Source organism: Hypomesus nipponensis, chromosome 13, assembly GCF_054491055.1.
Source record: "Hypomesus nipponensis isolate SF chromosome 13, ASM5449105v1, whole genome shotgun sequence".
Taxonomy (NCBI): domain Eukaryota; kingdom Metazoa; phylum Chordata; class Actinopteri; order Osmeriformes; family Osmeridae; genus Hypomesus; species Hypomesus nipponensis.
In genome coordinates, this window is record NC_140373.1 from 5017515 (window position 1) to 5034505 (window position 16991).

The 16991-nt window shown below is 43.3% G+C and overlaps 4 protein-coding genes across 9 annotated transcripts; 2 read left to right on the forward strand and 2 right to left on the reverse strand.

The window, feature by feature from the left end:
• The first annotated feature begins 277 nt into the window (after positions 1 to 277).
• klhl11 (kelch-like family member 11) lies at positions 278 to 4449 on the forward strand. The gene is made up of 2 exons (XM_084669257.1): positions 278 to 843; positions 1059 to 4449. The coding sequence occupies exons 1-2, from the start codon at positions 278 to 280 to the stop codon at positions 2641 to 2643; spliced, it is 2151 nt and encodes a 716-aa protein (XP_084525383.1). The 3' UTR covers positions 2644 to 4449.
• Positions 4450 to 4648: 199 nt separating this feature from the next.
• On the reverse strand, positions 4649 to 8495 carry LOC146259625 (kelch-like protein 10). 2 transcript variants are annotated; one of them, XR_014729428.1, is made up of 7 exons: positions 8164 to 8495; positions 7442 to 7746; positions 6762 to 7251; positions 5918 to 6532; positions 5652 to 5801; positions 4991 to 5410; positions 4649 to 4784 (listed from the first exon to the last, which is right to left on the reverse strand). XR_014729428.1 is itself a non-coding variant. In XM_084669258.1 (6 exons), the coding sequence occupies exons 2-6, from the start codon at positions 7723 to 7725 to the stop codon at positions 5051 to 5053; spliced, it is 1899 nt and encodes a 632-aa protein (XP_084525384.1). In that variant the 5' UTR covers positions 7726 to 7746; positions 8164 to 8495; the 3' UTR covers positions 4826 to 5050. The 2 variants fall into 2 exon arrangements, 1 of the variants encoding a protein (XP_084525384.1); XM_084669258.1 differs by lacking the exon at positions 4649 to 4784 and having other exon boundaries at positions 4826 to 5410.
• Positions 7737 to 12245, forward strand: LOC146259626 (7-methylguanosine phosphate-specific 5'-nucleotidase-like). Of its 5 annotated transcripts, XM_084669268.1 has the most exons (11): positions 7755 to 7817; positions 7984 to 8230; positions 8575 to 8649; positions 8828 to 8926; positions 9238 to 9307; positions 9423 to 9469; positions 9565 to 9650; positions 9783 to 9872; positions 10145 to 10307; positions 10509 to 10706; positions 10878 to 12245. In XM_084669268.1, exons 2-11 carry the CDS (start codon positions 8228 to 8230, stop codon positions 10986 to 10988), a joined length of 942 nt encoding a protein of 313 aa, XP_084525394.1. In that variant the 5' UTR covers positions 7755 to 7817; positions 7984 to 8227; the 3' UTR covers positions 10989 to 12245. The 5 variants fall into 5 exon arrangements, with proteins under 5 accessions (XP_084525391.1, XP_084525394.1, XP_084525395.1 ...); XM_084669265.1 differs by lacking the exon at positions 7984 to 8230 and having other exon boundaries at positions 7737 to 7817; XM_084669269.1 differs by having other exon boundaries at positions 7765 to 8230; positions 8816 to 8926.
• On the reverse strand, positions 11890 to 16859 carry fkbp10b (FKBP prolyl isomerase 10b). The gene is made up of 10 exons (XM_084669259.1): positions 16495 to 16859; positions 16036 to 16181; positions 15673 to 15862; positions 15112 to 15257; positions 14531 to 14720; positions 13655 to 13800; positions 13245 to 13434; positions 12856 to 12998; positions 12541 to 12704; positions 11890 to 12352 (listed from the first exon to the last, which is right to left on the reverse strand). Exons 1-10 carry the CDS (start codon positions 16686 to 16688, stop codon positions 12164 to 12166), a joined length of 1698 nt encoding a protein of 565 aa, XP_084525385.1. The 5' UTR covers positions 16689 to 16859; the 3' UTR covers positions 11890 to 12163.
• Between the last annotated feature and the right edge of the window lie 132 nt (positions 16860 to 16991).

Consider the following 16991-nt stretch of genomic DNA (forward strand, 5'->3'; position numbering starts at 1 on the left):
TTTGGGGGCATTTGTAACACGTTAATCCAATATTTCTGTAGACCTGCTATATAGTTTAATCGTTTGTATTAACATTGGTGTATATATTTAATTCTCTATTTTTTGCAGTATGAATGTCCTACGGTCATAATTTGACAGTATTGACGTTGTTATATTCATCTTTTTTCGACTCTTTTAAACAAGGACATACATCACACTGCGGCTCACTCAGTGACCCCTCCCACTCCGCATATTAACTCACAAACGTCACAACGTGTACTTCCTGCCATCACTACGCATGTCCAGATTTGAGTATTTGTTTACTTGTGTGATATGTGCGTATGACTTCTTTCCTAAGCTAGTTCATAATATTATTTTGCGATTGCGACCAACATCTGCTGCCATGGCAGCCGCAGCACCGACCCCAGAGGACACAAACCGAAGCGGTAACACTGGAAGCAGTACAGCTGGGACGCTCGCGGCGGATGGAGAATCTGAAGAGGCTGAGGAGTTTACGTCGTCGACCCACTGCTCTGAGCTCTCTCGTCGGCAGAACGAGCAGAGGAAGGCCGGTTTGTTCTGTGATGTAACGTTGGTCTTCAGTTGCGGAGCACCCAGTGACACGGTACAAAGTTTTGAACTGTCTGCCCATCGCTCGGTTCTCGCCGCAGCTACAGACTATTTCTCTCCGCTACTGGGAGGACAGTTTTCGGAGTCGCTGTCTGGCCGGGTGAACATGAAAGAATGGAGTTCTGAAACAGGGCCAGACCCAGAGACAGTTGAAAGCGTCATGCAGTTCATATACACAGGAGAAATACGTGTCAGCACTGCCAATGTGCATGAGGTTCTGGAACTTGCAGACAGGTAGGCAAAATACACACACCACAAACAAACTTGATGTAACGAATAACCATAACGCATTATTCATTGCGTGCATGCAACGCAATTTTCCATGAGTCAGGTAGAAATGGACAGTATCTTGTTAAGGCTTACTATAGACTTAAACAATAGAGATATTGCTTGGTTGCCTACCTTAGTTTTTCATATATTGTATTATTTGTGATGATTTTATATATCAGATTCCTGCTGGTGCAGCTGAAGAACTTTTGTGGCGAGTTCCTGAAGAAGAAATTGAGCTTGACCAACTGTGTAGCGGTGCACAGCCTAGCTCACATGTATACTTTGGACCAGCTAGCACTGCGGGCTGCTGACATGATAAGACGCAACTTCCACAAGGTCATCCAGGATGATGAATTCTACACCCTGCCTTTCCACCTGGTCAGGGACTGGTTGTCTGACGCGGAGATCACTGTGGACTCAGAGGAAGTGTTGTTCGAGGCCATTGTCAAATGGGTGCAGCGCAATGGTGAAGAGCGGGATAAATATTTCGAGGAGTTGTTTCGACTCCTCAGGCTTCCACAGATCATGCCCACCTACCTGACACGGGTGGTCAAGAAGGAGCCTCTGGTGGGTAATAACGCTGCGTGCTTGCAGCTGGTGTCAGATGCTGTTGAGGGCCATGCCATTCGCTTAGAGAACCTCAAATCAGCGGACCTTGAATTCTGGGCAAACTACATGGCGGCCTTCCAGCCACGCTTTGGACAGAACATGGACGTGATCATGGTGGTCGGCGGAGTGTCCGAGGGCGGTGACTACCTGAGTGAGTGCGTGGGCTACTTTGTGGCTGAGGATCGCTGGGTCAACCTTCCGCACATCCATAATCACCTTGACGGTCATGCTATAGCAGTAACAGACTCCCATGTCTATGTTGCGGGCTCCATGGAACCAGGCTTTGCCAAGACAGTGGAACGCTACAATCCAAACCGCAACACCTGGGAACAGGTGAGCAACTTGACTACCCGCAAGCACTCATTCGGCCTCACCAGCATCAAGAACATCCTTTACAGCATCGGGGGCCACGGAAACTTCAGCCCGGGGTTCAAGGACGTGAGCGTGTACGAGCCCGAGCAGGACAAGTGGCTTAACCTGGAGTCGGCGCCCAAGATCTTACGGGACGTGAAGGCGGTGAGCGTGGAGGACCGCTACGTCTACGTGACGGCGCGCACGCCGGTTGACACGGACAACGAGGACGGGCTGAAGACGGTGACGACGCGCTACGACACGGAGAGCCGCCAATGGCAGGAAGTGGACTCCCTGCCCCTCATCGACAACTACTGTGTCTTCCAGATGGCCGTGGCGCCTACCAACTTCTACCACACGGCCTCCTGCTGCCCCAAGAGCTACGGGGTGCAAGACGAAGCGGCGAGGCAGAAGATTAGCGCCCGCATCTCGGACGACATCCTAGAAAGCCTGCCGCCGGAGGTGACCAGCATCGAGGGCGCCGCCATCTGCTACCTGGGCGACGACGTCTTCATCATCGGCGGCTGGAAGAACAGCGACGATGTCGACAAGCAGTATCGCAAGGAGGCCTACCGATACTGCGCAGAGAGGAAGCGCTGGATGCTGCTGCCGCCCATGCCCCAGCCCCGCTGCAGGGCTACCGCCTGCCACGTCCGCATCCCCTACCGCTTCCTGTACGGCTGCCAGCGCTACCCCATGCCCCAAAACCTGGCCCGTCAACGGGATCGCATGCAGCAGATGCAGCAGCTGCACCGGCGTACCCTCACCTTGCGCAGGCAACTGCAGTCGCAGATAGAGTGCTGAATTCCTTTTCATTACCTCTAGAGGGCAGCATTTCTCACAGCATCAAATTCACATTCTGTGTTTAGCTAGGACTGTGCCCTTTCTGTGCCACCGGATGTTGTTTTTTGTTTTCAAGTGAAGAATTGTATGGGGTTGAATTTGCTCAGGTCTGTAGTAAGGGAGAGAGACTTTAAATAAAAAATGTTTATAGAATTGTGAATGATCCGACAATGAAAAATGTAAATATTTACATATTTATTCAAATTATGTATCCAATCCAGAATGATTGAGCTTGCTTTTTGGCCTTACATACTTAGATATGCTTACCTTGATCTTCTTATTCTGTTGTCGGTTTGACAGTTCCATTCCAGCTGAATGTGGATTCATTGGCGTTTCATTTTTTCACTGTGATGGCCTACATGACTTAATGCTCTTCTTTAATGTTCTCTGAGAACATGCCAGAACATAGTGTGGCCAAACAAGTCCATGTCACTTCTTTACAGTAAAGGGAATGGGCTTTAGATGATTCTTGTAAATTATATTGTACTGTTAAACAATGTTTTCCAGTAGAGCTGATGGTTGCAATAGCTGATGCAATTCAGGCATTGTGTACAATTGGTTAAGATCGTTTGCATGTTTGTACCTAATCGGAAACCAAGGGTGGAACTTTTGTGACTAGTACAGGAAATATCTGAACTAGAAGAGAAAATATGTCAGTGTTATGCCAATTTGTGAAATGGGTATAGGTTTAAGAACTAAGCTTTAATATTTGTCCTCCCCCCTAACCCAAATAGTAAATTCCTTCATGGCCTTCTTTGCACTACATATTTAAAATGAGGAATGTGCTTTATGATTTGTGGTTTATCGGTAATATGAATTAAAAAAATGGTAAATAATAATAAAATAACTCATAGCACATACAATCTAAATGAGCACTAGAAATCAGGATGGAACTAGAAGCACTTAATTTGGAGATGTTTGTCTCCCATTTTATGGATATGCTACATGAGAAACCTTAGAAAATGTGTTAATTGTCCAAATATCATAGTAATATTTATAATTGTAGCGTGCTATTATCTTTATATCTTTAGAGCATGCCGTATGATTAGCTTATTCTGAAAGGGTGGATACTTTCTCTTTATTTTGTAATATTAGGTCAAATGTGGTCTTTGGATTCATTAACTGAAAGGTAATATTCTGTATCATCATTGCTCACTTAAAAATAGTTGGGTTATTAAATAACTGTAACATAGTGTTACCATTGTTATTTAGAGTAGTTCTGTTGTTCCTAAGTAACGTAACATTCCTTGCTGTTGTATCATTCCCATTTGCTCACAAGTATGGCTACCGGCACTTGAACATGTGTTTGTGTTTTGTGTTGAATTACAGTTGGCAGTTGAAGATCTTACATTACATTTGAAATTGCCATGATACCAAAATGTGATCCTCTAGTAGCCATTCCATTGACAGACCAAGCGCAGCTGTAGTTAACCCAGTGTACAAAAGAGCCGAGCCATTGTTTGTATACTAGAGCGTTAGTAGATTAAATCTATTCATTCCTTAATCCATTCAATTGTGTTAAGCCACTGTTGTTTACCATACATGTGGTTACTGTTACATTGTGTGCTTGCTGCTCTCTGGCTCCTATTTCTCTTAAAATGTTTATCTTGAAGACACTAGAGAAACCTATTATTGTGTCCAAAATGGATCTTCAATTGGATGTGCTTGCTCCGAGATTCATGAGCTCTGTAGCTACCACCATTGTCTTTTAATTCACAGTGCATTACATTCCCCCAAATTAATAAATCTGTGTGGATATATATTCAACTGGGAGATCAATAGCCTTAATTGAGATCCTTTATTTACATCTACCCTGATTTTACAACACAGGTTACACCATAACTAAACTTAGATTGTATACCAAATGTATATTACATAGTCCAGTATACAATTATATTGTTTGCTGATTCGTAAATTCCATTTGTTGGCCATTCAACTTGTTTGCTTTAATGGATTGGCAAAATTATATTAATTACATCTAAATTAAGTATCAAAACAATGCCCTATTCCTTCTGCTGTCTTATATGTTCAGTAAAGTGAAATATGAAATGACCTTCATGTAAACGTTTTATGAAGCACAGCTTGCTGTAAGTGTTCTTCATCTGAAATAAAAAGATATTTCATATAGCGATAATGTACATTTTATGTTGTGTAAAGATGTAACAAAATGCAGTTATAGAATATTTCAATTCAAGAGTATTTAATATGCAGTTAGTGATTTTCCTATGTGTGCTTCCTAGGCTTTAGTATAAAATAGTCACAAGTGGCAAAATTACTATAGAATATGTAAAAAAAAAAAAATGTTTACGTTTTTTTTGAATATTCTGAAGGTCACTAGGCATCTGGCAGGGTCATTCTGCAGGATCAGTCACACATGCCCAGAAGCAGGTGTGCTCCCTCCTTCACCACAGGCCAGTGGGCTGTCACGTGGGACTATGTAATCTGCTACATTTGGCAGGCCAGGAACCACACAGCAGCTGAGAGCACTCCGAAGGATAGCCATGTCCTGGGCATCATACCACTCATCCGTCTTATCGTTGTAGCATTCCACGTTGAAGGTGGTGTTGAAGCCGTTGAATCCTCCCACAACATAGAGCATGTTGTCTACCACCTCAATGCCAAAGTTGCTACGAGGGTTGAACATTGAAGGCAAGGCACGCCAGCTGTCGATAAGTGGGTTGTACACCTCTGCAGTCTTGAGACGGTTTGCACCGTTAAAACCTCCAACCTAGTTGGATATGAAAAGTATGAATTGAAATCAATCCCTGTTAATCACAATAAGGAACAGAGCGCTCTTAATCTTTGAAGGTCAACTCATTAATTCGGGTAAAGCACAGCGTTCTATTTTATCACTGTATCTTCAATGTTCAGTCATTTAAAAAAAAAACAAATACACACCCCTCTTATGCCTGCAACCAGTTGTTTGTTCAGCTCTAAAGCCTCCACCTAATATGTGTGGTGAGACCTACCGCATAGAGTTGATCGTGGTAAACAGCAATCCCAACCCCACTCCGTCGGCAGTTCATAGGTTTAATCAGGGTCCATTGGTTGGTGTTGGGGCAGTAGCTCTCTGCATTGAATAGGCACTCTTCCCCGTTGAAGCCTCCGCAAATGTAGACCTGACCCATGAAGTGCCCCCATAACATTCAGGCATTATTGACAAGTTTTAATAAAGTCCTTAACGGATGTAATAAGAATTGTCTCCTACAGTCTGCGGTCTCCTGCTTGTACCCACCTGTCCATTGAGTGTGGCAGCGCTGGCGTCACTTCTCCTCATATGCATTGGTGCTATGAGGGTCCATTGGTTGGCCTCAGGGTCATAGCGCTCGACAGAGTTGATTCGCAAACAGCCATCAAAGCCACCCATGGCGTAAATGTAGCCATCCAGCACCGCCACACTGACGTAGCATCGCCGCGAGTGCATGGGTGCCACCTGGTGCCAGGTGCGTGTGATGGGGTTGAACTTGCGTACGTCGTTGAAGTAGTCCACACTATCAAAGCCGCCGATGCAGTAGACAAAGCCATCAAGGTACACTGCGCCATGGTAAGCCCGAGAGGTATCATTTTGGGCCACCTTTACCCAGCGATCAGCCTTTGTGTCATATGCCTCAATCACATTGGTTGGACTGCCACCACTCCAGCCCCCGATGGCCAATAGGATGTTGTGGGGAAGGCGAGGGCGGGACATGGGGTTACCAAAGTACATGTTGGAGGGTCCATGCATGTTGAGCTCATACAAGGCCTTCAAGCCGTTGAGGACAATGGTTTTGCACTCTAAACTTTCCTTTACAAGAGGGTGATTCCTGATGCTGTCTAGGAAGTTTTCAGGGGTCATCAAAGCCATACGCACCTATACAGATGACACAATAGCAAATAGCTTGGTTATCCAAAGATAGTACTAGAACTGTTGACTAATCCCCTTACACCGTACACATATTTTCCACATACATTGAACATGTTGCTTGCTTACCTTCCCACCAATCAAATATATTAACTTAAAAAAACTGACTGTCAGTGAAGTGAATCAAGCATTTCAGGTCTCTATGACCTATGACACTGTCTAAAGAGGAGACTGTCACCTTTGGTAGGAGCACAGGGAGGGAGTGCTTGCGATTTGAGAGGTCATGAGAGACCCATCGAAGGATGGCCTGGTACACTTGGTCCTCCTGCTTGGCATTGAGGTTGTCTTTCTCGATGAGGTCACAGAGTTGCATCTGCGACAGCTCCAGAAACTCCTCAGACACTTTGGCGATCTCTTCAAAGTGGTGAAGGGTGAAGAGGAAGGCCTTGCTGCGCAGTTCGGCACAGGAGTAGAAGTCGGCAAACTTGCAGATGCCTATACAGTTCTCCAGACACAGTTGCGACTCCAGGAATTCGCAGCAGGCCTGCACAATCCCTGTAAAGCAGAACTGGTCTGCAGCCTCCAGGAGTCTCTCCACATTGTCCTCAGCGACAGGGAGAGCTCCAGTGTAGGCAAACTCAATAATCAGCCTCATCATCTCAGGAGTGGTGCCAGGAATGGTATACACACTCTTCTCTGAGTTGTTCCAGCCACTGGTGAACAGAGCACTGTCGGAAAGTATGTTACATTTCAGTTGTTAGAAAGTGTTTAAGACACATTTGATGTAGTATTACGTTACAGGATATGGGTACACCACAGAGATAGATTTGTTGATCCAGACTATAAGTCCTCATAGATCATTAAAACAATGTTACTGATTATTTCATCAACCATTTCTAAATGGACAAAGTTTCTTACCGGAAATAGGAGCTGAATGCACACAGGATGTTCTTATGAGCTTTGAACTCAACCCCATCAACTTTGATGACCACATCACAGAGCTGCCCCTCCAGCCGTAACTCATTAAAAATATTAAAAGCCACGTTGGTCTTGTCCATATTGCACTTTTTAAATATATTTGAAGTGGTACAGACCTCCACGTTCTTAGCAAGTTTAGTGTGTGCAAAAAGTTTGATGGCATTGGGAGAAGTAGCTGTGTTCCAATTCTCCCCAAGTTCTAGAGTGTCCGTGCATTGATACATCACAATGGCATGTCCATTTCTCTGTGGATGCAAAGCAGTAGTCATGTTGCCACCTTTACCATGGTAACATGGCCAGTTTCTCATCAAAAAAGGTAGAGCTAAATGTCATATTAATGGTGTCTACCGAGCATAAACTGGATCTCTTATTTTTATATTTATTTTCCATCAAAATACCTAAACATAGATACATGTTTTTAGGAATTTTAGGAATGGTAAAAATGTTGCTGTTATTTTAATTTGTGTTCTTTTTTGCTTTAGCTCTAGCAATCATAGATAGGAACATAAGATACCGGAACCATTGTTTCTAATGTAGCTGCTCAAACAGGGAAGCTGGAAGTGGTACAAAGTTATCTTTAGACCAGTAAACAAAGCTTACTGGGCACCAATGTATCAACGTTTTAGGTATTTTTATATATATTTTTTTTAAAGGCTACGTACCTTTCACCGCGTTTTATGAAACAATCTATTTTAAGTATTTCACACCTCCTTGTAAAGGCTTAAAATGGTAAGTAGGCTAAACACTATCTGTTAGTAGCTAGCAAGATAGCTAAATTGCAAGCTTGCGATATTTCAGTCAAATGATACACTTTAAAATTCTATTCTTATGTAAGATTCCACGTAGTCACTGTCCCCTATGCAATGATTAATGCATAACGTGAAGAAATGGTTAGTTAGCAAACGTTTCTAGTATAAATTTAGGCTAAAGGGTTACTATTTAATGGAAATTGTTTTCTTGCGCTTATTTAATGATTGTTTTGTTTGTGTTTGAAACTTTGAAAAACATTGTTACATTGTTGTTAATTGCACGAGAAATCCAATTTAAACCTCTTTTCTTGGTTTTATGCTCAGTTATACCACATACCCTGGATTAATATGCCGGTGCGGACTGCCATTGCAATCTGGCACCAGCTGACCAAGTATGAGGTCAGAATTTGCTCTGCTCTTAAGAATGTTCTACTGCCTCTAATACATTTATATATTTGCTTGGACTTAAAATGTGTCCAGTTCCATTTGCTTTGAGTTGTTCTTACCTTTCAGATATTATGTTAAATAATTTGCATTTTGAGGTTAAATTAAATCTTGACCTCAGCCAATTTTATAGATCCCTGACTTGGCCAAGTCCTCAGTGCTGATGAGGGACCGTAGCAGAGTTGAAGAGACCATACAGGCCATGCACAGAGCTGGACCCAGCACCCTCCAGGTAGCACAAACCACAATCTGATCCCACACTGCTCTCTGTAGGCAACATAAATTAATCAGTGTTCATCCTGCCCATTCATTTCTATAGGTAAGCTTGTCTCAGCTGCCCTTGACACTTCCTTTATTTGTTCTTTGTTGGGACTAAACACGTCTGGCTAATTTAACCAAAACCATAGATTAACAGTTTTCCTTGTCCTAAGACTTAGCTGGTGAAAAAACATCCTGAACTTATCATGTAATATGAGTGTGTGGATGTGTACCATTTGGGTGTAGGTAGGAAACTCTATTCTAAACATGGTTGGGTCTCTACAGGTGATTTCTGACTTTGATATGACACTCACCAGATTTGCTCACAACGGGAGGAGGTGTCCCACCACTCACAGTGAGTACCACAAACCCCAGTCAACACAGGGTTCCGGAAGAAATTATAGATGGACTTAAGATTCCCTTAACATAAAAATTAGTATGCTTTTTAAACATTTAACACAATCTTGCAGATATCTTGGATAACAGTTTGATCCTCAGTGAGGACTGTAGGAACCAGGTGAGTTTATGAGGATAATGTAATAAAAGGAGTACAGCTCAAAAAAATCTTTGTTAAAGAAGATGTCTGAATAGCTCTCACACCTCTGTCTATAGATGAGGGAGTTATTGAACACCTACTACCCTATTGAGATTGATGCTGCCCGCACCGTTAAAGAGAAGCTGCCCCTCATGGTAGAATGGTAGGAGTCTGATACCATAGAGCAATCACTGCATGCACATACTGTATTCTACATCTAAATGTATAACACACAGTCAGGTCTCGGTTAACAGGGTTTGTTTACTGTGCTGTCCACTGCATGCTGTCTCTACAGGTGGACCAAGGTACACGAGCTGCTTATCCAGCAGAAGATCCGTAAGGACCTGCTGTCTCAGGTTGTGAAAGAGTCCAGTGCCATGCTCAGGTTAGTCCCGCCATATCACAATGACTCTCTGCTTACAAGGAGTTGTCCAGACAGTATGGCTAGACATTACATTTAGTCATTTTAGCAGACGCTCTTATCCACAGCGACTTAGACTGATTTGTGATACTTTGTGTATATTGTAGCACGCTTATAAACTGATGAGTGGCTCCTGATTAGGTACACAGTTGTTCTTTGCTTAGGAGACAATAGTACATTTGTGTAATAGATAATACAGTATACTATTCCCTCTCCTGTGCTGTTGATTTCTCCAGGGAGGGCTACAGGGGGTTCTTTGACCACCTGCAGGAGCAGCATGTGCCTTTGTTGATCTTCTCAGCTGGAGTGGGAGACATCCTGGAGGAGGTGATCAGACAAAACCAGGTCTTCCACCCCAACGTTCACATCATGTCTAACTACATGGATTTCGATGACTGCGTAAGTGCTAGAAACCTTTGATCCAAATCATTTCATTTCAAATTCGTTTGATCACGAAACATGCTAAACAATGGTTTATCGATGTCAATGGTCTTATTGCACATGTCAACGTTTTTTTTAATCAAATGTCCTAAACCCCACACTACTTAAGGGATCTTTTTCCCCAAGTGATGGTCCTTCTTGACCCTGGTTCTTTTCCAGGGAATACTGCAGTCCTTCAAGGGCCAGCTGATTCACACCTTCAACAAGAGGGAGGGTGCCCTCCTCCACACGGCACACTTCCTGGAGCTGAAGGAGCGCCCCAACGTGCTGCTGCTGGGGGACTCTCTAGGAGACCTCACCATGGCGGACGGAGTGGACACTCAGCACATCGTCACTATTGGCTTCCTCAACGACCAGGTGAGGCGACCGGGGACTTTGTTGGGGTCATTTAAACATGCAACCTCCAAGATTCACTCAAAAGGTACCATACACACTTGATGGACTATGGACTGGTAGCTTACAAAACGGCACGTAACGAACCTCGTGATTCCTGGACTTGATCATTGGCTGCTGTCTTGTTTTCCCCAGGTGGAGGAGAGGAAGGAGTCCTACATCAACTCCTACGACATTGTCGTGGTGAAGGATGAAACCATGGATGTCCCCAACGCTGTCCTCAACTACATCACCACCGGCAAGTGAGGAAATGGTGTGACAAGTCAAGCATAGATTGCTTCCTGTTTGCATAGGGGTGGTGACAGGAACCACAATCAATCGCATGATGGGAGATGCAACACCCGTCACAAGAATGGGGCATTTGACTAGTTCCACATGGTTGCTCCACAACGCTGCATGCTGGAGCACCCTCAATTACCTCAACCAGTTAAAAGCTATAAAAAAAAAGTTGTTTACTGTCACTGTATGGTTGGAGTCTTACCAAGATTTCTTGTAAATCCCAATGTTGGTATCCAGCATTTTTTTTTTATTGAGTTGGTACAGCATCTCTAAGTTCTCAATGGAGGTGAGCTAACCCTTCACTAAAATGCATTTTGCCACAGAAGAACCTCAAAATGTAAGATGTTATTTAATAGGGGTGGGAATCTTTTGGTACCTCATGATTCGATTCTTGGGGTCATGATTCGATTAAAAACCGATTCACGATTTTTCGATTTTTTATCAAATTTCGATTCAATATATCTTACATAAAAAAAGTAAAACAAAAAGTATATGTGAATCAGTTTTTTCCCCCACCCCTATTTTTTAAATCTCTTTTCCAGGACTTGTTAAGGAGTAGGTTTACACCAATGTATATTTTAGACACTGTGATGGAGTACATAGAGCTTGTGAACCACAATGTTGCACCTTTTTATTTAAACTTTCAACTAGATGCATTTTGTAATTGTTTTACATATGTATTTGCTAATGTAATTTTGAATGACATATTTTAAAGTTGTGGTTTACCTCTAGTATTAGGCCACTGTTCGTCTGGGAAAGTGAAGGAAGTGCTGGAAGTCATTATGTTGGTATTATCTGCATTTTTTGCACATCCCCAGAAATGTTAGTTATGAGAGAAGATACATTTTTATCCCCAAAAAGTTTGACATTTTCTGTGAAAAAAAAACTTTAATTCTTAGAAAATCAGGGACAATGAAGGTGCCGTTAAGAAGATTGACTTGTTCAATCAATCACTCTTTAACATAACTTTCTCTTAACATGACCAAACCTTACCATGAAGAATTGTGCTTCTTTAAGAATACTTTCCACAATTTGTGTCAATGGAAATATTAAACAATTCACTTGGTAAAAAGTCTTAATTTGGATGTGGCGGGTGTAGTCTGTCCCTGAGAAAGAGGAAGTTTGAGTGTGTCGTGTTCTCATCACAACTCCTCGTGCATTGCATTCTCCTTGTCCTCCTCCACCTTCAGTTTCAGCTCGTCGGGGGTGATGACTCCATCTTTGTTGCGATCCTGGTTTCTGAACATGTCAGCGATAACCTCTTCAGGGTCCGCCCCTGGTTTCATACGACCTTTGCCCTCCGCTACTTGTATTTTAATGAATTCTCCAAACTTAAGGGGTTAGAAAGAAGAAAGTGGGGAGGGAAGGAGAATGAATAGGAATTGAATCATGTGCCTTCATTACATGCAAATCTGAACCATACTTTACTTTTATATTACTATTTAGTTAACAGTGGCCTATCTGCATACAGTAACTGTCTATCCTACTGTATTTCATCGAGGTTATTGTAGCACCATACCTCCTCCACAGGGACCTTCTCATTATTGTCCATGTCCAGGGCTTTGAAGAGTTCTGCAGGGCTGTCCTCAAGCCACACAAACAGGTAGCCATCTGGCACACCCTTCTGGAGACTCATCAACTCCAGCTCAAACTGGAGGACGGCACTGCCCGGCACACCAGACGCTGAACCCGGAATAGAACACACTAGTGTCAGCTACTGATAACAGTTCACAATGAAACAGTCGGGTTGGATCCGAAATGCTATATTTTGACAGTAGTTAATAGTATTGTATCCCAGTTGTTGAAACGGTAAGGTGGATGGGAAGGTTATCACCTCCTTTCTCTCCGTGTCCAAGATGCGGTGGGATGATGACCACCCTCCTCTCTCCTACGCACATGCCCCGGAGACCCTCGTCCAGCCCGTCAATCACCTTGTCCGCTCCCAACACTGTGTCCTGCATGTTGTCATAGTCACTTCTGACAAGTCAAACATGGATAGAGGAAGGACACTGGTTAGGAAAATGAACGCCACCAGGCCAGACTAGCCAGCGATGTCATTTCTGGATTTAACTAATGTAGTCGTCTGAATGACAGTTATGCTATTTGAGTTCTGCTATTACCATGCTATGCTGATAGCATGGTATAGAAGGATGACTTGGCTGTGGTCATGTGAGAGTAGGACACAAAAACATCAACATATGGCCTGATGAGATCTGGGCTTACGAGGAGAAGAGGAGTGTGCCATCCAGCAGGGAGCAGTTGTAGTGGTAGTGGATGAGGTCATTGATGTCGCTGGTCTCGTTGCATACCTCAGGCTTGTGGGTTACCTGGATCTCCACAGAGTCCTTGGGGTTGTGAAAGTCGATGACGTGGATGTCAAAGACCAGCACGGCTGAGCCTGGAATGTCCTGACCTGGATGGACAGAGAGAAGTGACAAATTTAGCTGTGGACTGGAATACAAAAATAACACAGTGATGGACAGGTTTATTAGACAAAGACTCAATCAAGAACCCAAGAGAAGTCTGGTAATCGGCCTGCATGCATATGCCGAAGTTTGTTTTATTCTAAAACATCTACATCAAATATTCAGGGGCCAGAGATGGACCAGGGCTCTGCACTGCTTCTCACTCACCTGCTCCCTGCTCTCCATAGGCCAGGTGAGGTGGCATGACAATCCTCCTCTTCTCCCCAACGCACACACCCTGCAGACCCTTGTCCATGCCTGAGATAACATAGCCCATCCCAATGTAGGTGTTGTATGTGCTGTTCCTCTGGTAACTGCCAAAAGGAAGAGGAGAGAAAGATTCAACATTCACGTAAAAAAATCCATACACATTTACAAACTGGGATTTAGTAACAAAGATATGTGGAAAGCATTCGGAATGCTGCAACATTAACAAGCTATCATTAAAACAATATTTAAATTTACTTTCCAACATGCCCAGGCACATTTCCACTTTCCATTGCGTGCAGTGCAATGGCATTCTCTTTATGTACATTGCATGCAAGCACAAGTTGAGAGTCCAATAAGCTGAGTAGCCTGAAGATACCCTAAGGTGGCATCAATGTAGTCTATAGCAGTGTCCTCACTATCCATATAGGTGTCCTAAATATGTTAATGGACAAAAACCGGTAAAGGCAGGCACCACCTGCCATGTTCACTTACCGTTTAAAAAAATAATAAATGTATTTAAATAGAAAGAGAACACCAGAAAGCCACTGTGTGTTCAATGGGAGGTGTACTGAAGCAACACTGACACTGGGTGAGCTTCTTCTTTTCATGACTAATATAGTGTTTGAGTTGTACCACGGGGCTGTTGCATGAGCTTTGAAGACAAACTTGAGCTTTGGTCCTCTCACACAGGTGCTTAGGTGCTGGAGAATGTTTGCCTCCTAGTCTTTGTGATTTGTGTTTGGTTCTTCCTGATCTCCAATTTAGTGAATCTTGACAGTAAACATTAAAAGCAAACATCTTGGCTCGGCCCGCCAACCAATTAACAAAGTTTACCTGCTGTCGAATGAGACTCCGTTGAGGAAGCTGCCATTGTAGTGGTAGCGAATATAATCCCCAGCCACAGATTTGCGCGTACAGGACTCAGGCACTTCCTGGTTTTCCACAGTGACATCATCCTTGGGGTTGTACAGATCCACTAACAGGACATCAAACACTAAAGTGGCCTGAGAGGGGATATCTGTGCCTGATGCCAGGGATGAAGACACAAGCAGACACAAATACTCAGCATTGAACTCTATGTTGGTTCAAATTCACACTGTATGTGACCTAAGTTTAGTTTGTTAAGGTAAAGAGGCACTGAACTGTGTGAGATGGTGCTCTGTTTTTAGGTCTGGAACACAGACAATTTAAAAGCTGCCTTATCCTTAAAGGACTTCAAACTACCTCTCTAACGATTAGAATGGTTTCCTCTAATGAAATATTTTTTGTGTGTTTTGTATTTTTATAAATTATGTTTCCAGCAAGCCTATAGATCTATTTCTCAAGTATGGCTAAATAAAGGTCAACATTCAAATCTCAATTAACTGCTGAAGCAATCGGTTAACCCATTACCATGTTCCATCTCTTATACTTACCAAATCCTTTCTCTCCATAGGCCAGGAAAGGTGGGACTACAATATTCCTGATCTCCCCCACACACATGCCCAGAACACCCTGGTCCATCCCCTTGATCAGCCAGCCCTCACCTACCAGGCCATCTTGGGTCTGTTTCCTGGTGTAGCTGGGTGGGGCTCACACAAGCGCATAGTCAACACACACCCATTTCCTCACAAATACCTGGACAGCACAACACAGACAGACACAGAGACATGGGCTACCATTTCAGAAGGTTGTGAGAGATTGTGGTGTTCATCATCTGATTTGTTTCTGTGTGTGCCAAATAAGTAAATTATGGTTTAGCGGTTCTAGGCTACATTAAATACTTTCTCACTAACTCTAAGCCAAAGCCACAATGGGTGCCTGTTCCACAAACTGTATGTTGATACCATTACAGAGAAAATTCTGGCTTCCATTTACCAAAATCACTTGTGGAAAACATATCTCAGATCTACACAAAACTTCTATTAACCCTAACAGTCTACTTTGGATTCCTACTATTTGTGTTGTCTCTCTTACTCTGTCAAGAATCGACTCACCTGGAGTCAAATGGGGTGCCATTCAGTAGAGTACCGTTGTAATGGTAGCGCACAAAATCTGTACGCTTCACTGAGCGCTGGCAGTTCTTGGGTGTGCTGATGGTTCGAGTTGCGACCAGGTCTGCCGTATTCCATATGTCCAGCAGGATAATGTCAAACACCAAGGTGGTGTCTGGGGGCACCACATCACCTGACAGAAGGGAAATAAATAAAAGTGTAAAAACATTTTGGCTGGCAAACAATAGAATTTACAAATATTTAAACAAACACAGACATACAATGCTGTAGATAAATTCTGCTAAGTAAACGACATATGGAAATGTAAATTGTCGCAATATCATGAAGGGCATGGCAATAGGCTACCTGCGCCAGTATTGCCATAGGCAAGATGTGGGGGCACAGTCACTTTTCTGCGCTCGTTGACGCACATGCCCTGGATGCCTTTATCAATGCCAGCGATGAGGCGTCCCGCACCAGTCACACCGACTGTAGGGACTCCTCTTTTAAGACTGTGTAGGCCAAACCAGACCATGAGAGGGAGACAAATGCTTAGAGGAGAAAAAGGTTGGCCTACAGAAGAATTGTAGGCTATCAGTAAACATGAGGACGAGAAGAGCTAAGTAGAACAACATGATTTACCGAAACATTGAGAACAGATGTCCGTGAGGATGCAAACAAACCAGCGATAAAACGTAGGCCTACTTTTAAAAAGCGTACATATAGCGTTGAGAAGCCGAGCTGTTTTGGCAAAGGATTAGCAACGCAAACAAGTCCCGAATGCACGCACAAGAACATCAAAGATTGTGAAAATGTAAATCTTACCTCGAATCGAATTCTTTTCCATCAAGGAATGTCACATTGTAATGATAACGAACATTATCTCCACTTTTCACTACTCTATTACAAACTTCAGGTATGGAATATCTGTCCACGACTACATCTCCGAGCGGACTAGGGTTGCACTGAACATAAGACCAAGAATTTAGAAGCAAAACAAATATATACCTTGCAAACATTTTAAATACAAGCTATTTGAATCCTGAAAACGGATTCAATGCACGAACAACTAATTAGTTGGTACAAACTGGCCCCGAATCCGTTTAAGTAAACTGCATTCACACACGCACACACTCATTCACTCGTTTCTGTCTAAAGAGGGAGTACAGAGTTTAGACGGCACTTTTCCCAAGGAAGTGGGGGCTCTCCCTCTAGCAAGGAATGTTGTAAACGTGGACAGTCTCCAGTTAACTTCTAGCGGTAATGCGCAGTGCGAGGGCGAGTTTTGCGACAGCCATCCTCATATTGAACAGTGGGAACCT